Source organism: Benincasa hispida, chromosome 11 (genome assembly GCF_009727055.1).
Source record: "Benincasa hispida cultivar B227 chromosome 11, ASM972705v1, whole genome shotgun sequence".
NCBI classification, from domain to species: Eukaryota; Viridiplantae; Streptophyta; class Magnoliopsida; order Cucurbitales; family Cucurbitaceae; genus Benincasa; species Benincasa hispida.
The window spans coordinates 58287583-58296221 of NC_052359.1; the positions used below are offsets into that span (position 1 = coordinate 58287583).

Genomic DNA, 8639 nt, shown 5'->3' on the forward strand with positions numbered 1-8639 from the left:
TATTGGGCCAACAATATTGAGCTTCCCTCACCTATGCAGATCTAAGGATAATTCCGTGTAAACAGAAGTTCATAGTTAGCTCAGAATTAAGATTAAGTTACCTAGGTCATCAATTAACGAAATAGTCAGTTTTATACATAAAACGACATTTAGAACGTAAAAAGTGACTATTTCATGGTTCAGTCTTATGTAAACTCTTTACATAGGATGCCTCCACTCACATATCTCTATATGAAAAATTCAGGATCACATCATTTGTACTAACTACAAAGTGGGCCGCATCCATAGTGTCCCTAGAATAAGGCACCCAACCTTATTCATATACTATAGACCATTTTGGCTATATATTTGAACTTGATCCACATTTATGTCACTACATAAAGTTCAAACTACATTAAATAACCTTAGGACCTTAGTTTATTGGATTCAAAATTACAATTTTAATAACAACTTTATCGAAAAACAAAACAGAATATGTTTATTAATTTACAAACTACGAGTTTTAGGACATAAAATCCAACATGTCCATCAATGCAAATAGGGTCATTAGAGCCTTGATCCGCCATTGTGGACGTTGTTCCACCACGGGTAGCCTAGGACATCCTAGCTTGATTATCAAGCTTTGCAGTAGGTCTGGGAAGGAGATCTCTGTAAAGGAAGAGAGGATGGGATGTTGTGGACCCATTTGTAGCCCTCAGTAGCTTCATTTCGTGGTCGTGGTGTATAGAAGCACGATAAGGACGAGCACGATGATGAAAAGATTCCTGCTGAGGAGCTTCCTCATGCTAATCCCCAGGATCAATACGATGTGCCAATGGTTGAGGAGTCATATGGTGAGCATGCCCTAAGGTTGGCTACTGAAGCCTTAAGGGTGAGCAAAGACATTGCTCATCGTGCTAGGCGTATGGAGAGGATGGTGAACTACAGTGAGGGGAGTGCAACTACTGGGCTTTAGTGAAATGACCCGATAATTGACAAATGTTGGTTAATTAAATTAAATAGTTTAGTCGGTTAATCTCGGATCGTTGGAGCCCATGATCTGTAAGTCCATTAGGTTCCCTTACTAGTTCACAGACAGACTAAGCCTTAGAATAGCGTGATGAGTACATTTGAAACGTTCAAATTCGAATTAAGGGAATTATATACGATATAATTACACGTTTAATTATCGAATTAAACGAAATTGGATAATTGGATAATATTTAAATTGATTTAAACATTAATTACATTAATAGAGAGATTCATGGTCAAGGAATTGGTGTTTTATTAATTTACTATTTGATATTAAATTAATTTAATTATTTAAAATGTTTAATTAATTTTATCCAAAATTAGTTATAGTATTAATTTTTGTTTAAAATTAATATTTTTATTTAATATTAATTATTGAATTAATATTATATAAATATTGGTTTTCCATTTTGAAATTTGATTTCAAAAAATTCATTTTTGGAAAAATGGTAGAATGGAATAAATGGGTTCTCCCACTTTTTGAATTTCACTCGATTATTTGAGTCTTGGTGTCATGTCTTGATGTAGTTAGATTGCATGGAGAACTCAAACAAAAAATTGGTTCAGTTTGTGCTAAGAGGCAATTTTGAATTTTTGCTGAATAATGAAGTTGAAAAAGGGTTCTTCAACATTCAAGTAAACGTTCTTCAACATTCAAGTAAACCAGTCTTTCTCCATATAATTCCCACAATATTTCTACTCATTTTGGAATCCACTTTCTAATCTAAGGTCCTAGAGGATAGTAGGGAAGATCATGTGGTGGTCTACAAGCATTTGGGTAGAGATTCGTGTTGGCTATGAAGTTTAGAAGAAGTTCTTCAAAAGTATATCTTACAAACCTTATTTTCTTGTTATGAACATACATATTTCTATGCTAAAATTGATGGAATTAGAGTGCTTGAGATCCTATTTGCTTCCGCTAATTTCATGCTAACTTGATCAGATTGTATGCTTCGACCTTGCTCGAGATGAGCAAGAATTAAGTTGGGGGTGTTTGATAGCTCTCAAAAAGAGCTATATTTCCTTGCTTAATTTGAGCTCGTTAAGGAAATTTTATGTATTGGTTATCTTATTCTGTAGGTGTCGAGCAATTGAGAGGTAGAGTGGAGCATTTGGAGCTAAACGGGATCAAGTTGAAGCAAATTGGAGTTGATTTGAGCATTCGGACTTCAAAGGAATGAGAATGACCAAAATTCCCTTGTTAGAGCGTCGCAACGCTCGTTACATGCCCAAGCTCAACGCTTGCCCGATGCTTTAAGGCAATAGTTGCATTCGCAAGGCAGCATTGCAACGCTACGGATCCTTTGATGTGACCTAGTCGTCCATGTGCATGTCTCTTCTTCAACCCATACACAGGGCAACTTTGTAACACTATTCAGATGGTTGCAATGCTGCGATCAATTTCTATAAATTCTCTTTTCGATTTAGGTTAGGGGGGGAGGGGGTGCTGTTTTTTATGGAGGTCGAGGAGAGGCCTAGTTTTGTTCCCTTCCCCTTATCTTTTCAACATCTATAGGTTAGAGTTTTACTTTTTTTTGGATCGTAAACTATGGATTGGGTTTTCCTCTTCGATTTGTCAGGGATTGTTCGAGGTAACGATTGTCTATCTAGTTTTTGGAGTTTTAATTCCTTGATAATTTCTTGAGAATTTTGTATTCTTGAATGAATGGCATGCTAAATTTGTATTTTCTTTGAATCCAATTTAATTTTTGAAAGCATGGTTGTGAGGTTGAATTTTCATGCATAATCATGCAGGCTAATCGATTTTTAGTTACGTCACGTTCCTACCTGAATGTCTAGCTAAAATCAATCAAGTAGTATTAGTTAATTGTGCATTTGATGGTTATTCCTAGGATGCATGAATTGCTAAGTTCGAAGATAAAATTGGTTAATTGAATATGGCTTTCCTGAAAATTAATCAACATGGTAGAATCTCTGTTCATAATGCGCATGTTTTAAATTCTATATAGATGCTATTGATCCGAATAGGATTTAAGAACACGTAGATTAATGGGGGTATGGCCTTTCCGACCTTAATTGATGCTTAGGACGCTCCCTAGGTTCGATCCTTGCTAGTCGTCTGCCTTTGTAGAGGCTAGTTAGATCACATCAAGCGAGTTGTTGTGCATGCATGACTCAGTTGCATGTTTAGGTTACAGAAGTCAAGGATAAAAATTGCATTGAATGGCTCTATAAACTAGATCGACTAATCCTAATTTATATTTAATCGCCACACTTTAATTTATTGCATGTTTTCAATTTTACAAAAACCGAAACCCCATTTTTACTGCTTTTCAACATCAAATTTAGCTTAGGAGAGATTTAATTCTTGGCCTCTCTGTGGTTCGACCTCGTGCTTACCACTGTTGCTACGTTTTTGTGTAATAGGAGTAGTTTGGTGATATTTAAAAACTTTGTTTTGATCAGGTTTGAGGTTTATTAACGACGTAAGCCTCAGACCCGTATCACTTGGCTACCGAGAGAACCCTCTTTCAAGAATATATCTTCTAACCCCTCGCCTTTCACCTGGACTATTGATGAATTTATCACTCAAAATGGTTCTTGGAATCTCTCAAAACTTAATATCTTTCTCCAGAAAGAAGTTGTTGATGTTATTCAGTCCATTCCTCTAAGGTCGTCTCCTAAGCAAGACTCATGGTTATGGCATTATTCTAATGATGGCTCTTATAATGCCAAAAGTGGTTATAGACTTGCTTATAACATCAAGTTTCCAGCTTCATCATCTAACCCTTGGAGATTTCTTTGGAAAGTGAATACTCATAATAAAATTATAATCTTCATGTGGAAAGCTCTCATGAATTGTCTACCTTCAAGAAGCCATCTCATTTGTAAAGGTGTTAACTGCCCAATATCTTGCCTTTTCTGCAATACAAAGTATGAAACAATTGAACATGTACTATTTTTTTTCCATCGAGCAAAGGAAGTCTAGTCTAACCTCATTCTCAAAGCAACTATGCTTCCACCATCTAATATTCCTCTTATTGACAGTTGGGATCTCAGTTGTTCTTCACTCAGCATTGCTGAACTCTCTCTGGCTTGTACAATCTGTTGGGTCTTATGGAAAGACAGAAATTCAATTCTCCATGGAAAAGAAATCCCTCCAATTTCATCAAAATTGACATGGATTTCTGCTTACTTTGAAGAATTTCAGAATATTCGATCTCTCCATTCAGCTTCTGAGTAAATCAACTTAATAAAAAATGCTCGCCAAGCTCCTGGTCTCCTCCGCCATTAGGTTGTTTCAAGCTAAATGTCGACGGGGCTTGGTGCCCTAACGATCTTTCATCCAGCTATGGAGCTGTTATTAGGGATTCGGAAAGCGATATTATTGTCGCATTTGGTAATACTTTGGGCCCTCATTAAAACTCCTTGCATGGAGTTCACAACTCTTAATCACAGTATAACTATGGCACTCAATCTGGGTTATCAAAATTTTACTGTTGAATCGGATTCACAGTTAATTATCATAGTTTTTCACTCAAAAAATTCTTTTCAAGACGAGCTTGGATTACGGAAGGATGAAGTCCAACATTCTCTCAGCAAATTATCTTCTTATTCTCTATCATTTATACATAAAATCTGTAACGCAGTTGTTCACAATTCGGCAAAATTTGCCTCATTTTTGTCTTCCTCCTTCTTATGGCTTGAATTCTTTCCTCCCTGGCTTTCTTCACTTGGCCAAAAGGATAAATACAATCATAAACTTCATTCTCTTCTTTAATAAAATTAGTAGCCTTTGCTGCTTCAAAAAAAAAAAATCATTAGAGATCTAAACTAATTATAATTAGAAAAATAAGATATCAATTCTTTTATTTTTTAAATTTTTTTGTTGATCTACATATATGATAAAACTGTCAAGTATAACACACATTCCGTAACTCTGCAATATTTGACGTATATAGACTTTCTTTTCCTGATGTATGAGGTACAAATCCCTATATTTTTATATTTCTAAAGAAACTTGACAAAAGAAATCAAAATTGATACGTTCTTCAAAATAAGTAAATAAATAACATAATTTTTTTGGCAAATTATTTTATTTTTTGGCTTTTAAAAAGCCATTTGATAAAATCATTTCCCAGACTGAATACGTGCTTTCTCTCCCGTGTATAAGTGCACAGAAATTCTCATTCTAATTTCTTTTTTTTATCAATTTAATATTTTTAACTTTCTAAAAAAAACAATTTAATTTCATATAAATTGGAGTTGAGATCTTAAAATTTTCCCAAATGCTTCACGTGAAAATTTTCTTTATTTAAAAATAAATAAATAAATATGATCACTCTTACGGATATTAACCCCACTCATCATTGTATCTCATAATTATTCTATTATTTAAGTCGAGAAAGATCGAGTGAGACATATTTTAAGGGAAAAAATATCTGTTTTATTTGTTTTGAAAAATCAAATGATTGTTTCTTAATAAAAATAATTGGACAAGATAAATTGTGGCATGTGGAAATCGTTTTTTCTAGTCATAAATGACTTTATGACTTTTGCAGATCGCATTATTATTGTTTCTAAATTTGGTGTGACCAAAATCATCCCTTAACAATGGTTGATGACAATTAAAATTTATTTTCTTAAAAAATATATTTAAAAGAAGACATCAACCGCTCTCTATATCACAATCTCAATTATGCAACGTCTACTCGATATTGACAAATGTTAGTCAACGTATTAGAATCAAGTTACAAATTTTCAAGTAACAAACTTTATATATAAAGAGATCTATGTTTATTCTAGTATAAGGTAATAAATCAATGGTAATGTGAAAAGTGTATCTCATTTGATTATCTTTGGTGTTATTTACTTTGTTTAGCAGAAGTCAGATCATTGTTGGCGAAGCTGGCAACTACCTCTGCAGGCTACACAGTCACCCACATAGAAGTTGTGTCTAATATTCTGCATTTATATTAACACATGGGGCCCACTTCTAAATCTGTAATTAAAAAACACAAACTGATTGACGAACGAAATGGAAATTACGTCGTACCCTTACCGTTACTGTTCTAAAGGAAAAATGATAAATTTACCATTATTGTTACCATTTGACCCTCCGAGGTAACAATAATGGTAATTATACCAATAGATGTCACAAAATTTATAGTTCTAAGTAAACGTGATTAAAAACAATTCAATTACATTTGTGACTAAGGTTCGTTATAATTGATTCATCAATAGAATTTCATTAAGATTGTACTAATTTCTTATGATTTGGTAAACATGACCTAAAGGTAAAACATGGAAATGAATACAATTTGGATTGTCGCTGTTTTGACCACAATAATAATGAGAATGATTGAGACTATAGAGAGAAAGTTATAATTATAGAAGTTGATTTTATTTTCTTATTATTCAATGTATGATATTGATTATTGAGTTTGACATATGATAAGACAGTAAAGTTTATTTCAAAACATCATTTATTATCCTATACTCTGAACACCCTATAGTAAGTGTTGACTTTTATTCTCAAATACTTTTCTCTCATGGCTAGCTACCAAGCCATTACTGTCTTCATCTTCAATTCCATTTTCTCAACCACAAAATGTGATGAGATAATTTGGTCTATTGTTGCAAGTAAAAGTGCTGTTCTTATCATCATATGCATAACTGTAAGCATCTGGGCATTGCCTCTCAAAGATCATTGAATAGTTCGTTGGCTTGCACTTGTTAGGATCATTGAATTCTCCAGTGCAGCAGTACCTTGGTTGGTTGAACGCAAGGCAAGCACTCTTGCAAGCGATCACTTCATTGCCTGATTTCACCTGCAGCTCGCCCGGGCAAACCTTATTCACGTCGGCATGGCAGTTCGAGGATCGACAGGGCCCTGTGCCACCTTGGATGGTGATTGTGATCGGAATGTTGAAGCCGTCCACGAGGCTGACATCATAGAAATCTTTGCCACCGTTGGGAGCGATGGTGAATTCAGCTAGTGTGACTGGTGGAACTCCTCCAGCGCCATTGCATGAGAGGCCACGACCGCAATCTCCAGTCAAGCAAGTGAACCGTCCACCGTTGTTGGAGCATCTGGTTCGTGCCCATACTCGGCCGGTCCATGGCGCAGGGACGTTAAATGACTTTGACGCTCCAGGAGCTAACTCGAACCCTGTTGTTGATAGTTGGGGTTGCCCTGGACCGCTCGTTAATGTTGCTGGCCATATGGTTCTTGGACAATTGTTTTTCGCAGTCATCGTCGCAGCTTTGGCTCCTAGAATATGCAGTACAATAGTTAACGATCAATGTGAAGAAATTATCGAACGTACTGTAAACAAGCAGATTAATCAAGGCTATGTTGATAAAGATTTGGGTTCTGTTCCGTAAATATTTTGTTTTTTTGTTTTCACTTGTGAAAATTAAATCTATTTTCTTGCATTTCTTACAATAAATTTGTATCTTTTTTAACGGTTAAATATTTAGTTAAATTCCAAAAACAAAAGTAAGTTTTTAAAAGCTATTTTTTTTAGTTTTTTAAATTTTGGTTTATTTTTTTAACCTATTGATAGAAAAAAATAGACAACAAATGAATGAATTTGGAGGTAGAACTAGTGTTTATAGGTTTAATTTAAAAAAAAAAAAAAAAACTAAAAACGAAATGATTACCAAACGGGCCTTTCACTTTTTTATTTTTGGTTTTTGAAAAGTAAATCTATTTTCTTTAATTTTTCACGATGATTCGCAAATTTCTTAAGTACAAAAAGAGATTATTAACTAACTGAATTCCAAACGCAAAAATAAACTTTTAAAAACTACATTTTTTAGTTTTCAAAATTTGGATTGATTTTTTAAAACATTAGTAAAAGGTAGATAAGAAACAAAGAAATTTAAAAGTGAAAGAGGATATGTATAGATTTAATAGTTAAAAAACGAAAAACTATAAATCAAATGGTTATCAAATGATGCTAAATATTTAGGTCAAATACAATTTTATAGATATAATTTTTTTTTTTTTCCAAAGTAATATATTAGTCAATTACTTATTGATCATCATTATAAGTTAATGATCAAACCGATTAAGTACTAAAAATATTAAGAATATATAAACAAATAATTAAAGCCCCTTTGATAATCAAATGTTTTAAAAACAAAAGAAAGGTAAAAATCAATGAAATAATGAAAAAAGAAACAAAAAAATTAATAGAATGGAAAACAAAAACCGAAAGAATAGAGATACCAAAATGAAGGAGGAAGAAGAAGAATGATGCAAGAAGGAGGGCATGGTTCGCCATTATGGTATTTGCAAATTGAATGAGTTTTATATGAATAAAAACAGTGATCCACCGTATGGTATTTATAGCCTAATGTTTGGAGCTTCAGTCTCACATTGGTGGTGAGCTTGCCCTTGCCGTGTTGGAAACTAATTTCACAGACCACTAAGGAACTGACACGTAATAATTGAGAATTTTTTTAAAAAAAGAATTGATTCATGGTCAAACAAGAGACTAATCAAACTATCCATAAAATCACGAGTTATATGAAGATTTTACACAATATCATTTTTGTTAATATTGATGGGGTCTACATTGACTTGTAAACGTTATATAAAATTTTAAATTTTATTTATTATTAATGAATAAATAAGTCTTCTGTTATTTATTAATATT

At 33.5% G+C, this 8639-nt stretch overlaps 1 protein-coding gene across 1 annotated transcript; it reads right to left on the reverse strand.

The window, feature by feature from the left end:
• Positions 1 to 6360: 6360 nt before the first annotated feature.
• On the reverse strand, positions 6361 to 8294 carry LOC120091352 (thaumatin-like protein 1b). Its single transcript, XM_039049351.1, has 2 exons — positions 8210 to 8294; positions 6361 to 7246 (listed from the first exon to the last, which is right to left on the reverse strand). Exons 1-2 carry the CDS (start codon positions 8262 to 8264, stop codon positions 6573 to 6575), a joined length of 729 nt encoding a protein of 242 aa, XP_038905279.1. The 5' UTR covers positions 8265 to 8294; the 3' UTR covers positions 6361 to 6572.
• Between the last annotated feature and the right edge of the window lie 345 nt (positions 8295 to 8639).

Coding starts and splice junctions, on each gene's coding strand:
- LOC120091352 (XM_039049351.1), bottom strand. CDS start 8,264: ATGGCGAACCATGCCCTCCTTCTTGCATCATTCTTCTTCTTCCTCCTT. Junction 7,247..8,209: donor CTTCTTCCTCCTTCATTTTG/GTATCTCTATTC, acceptor TGCATATTCTAG/GAGCCAAAGCTGCGACGATG.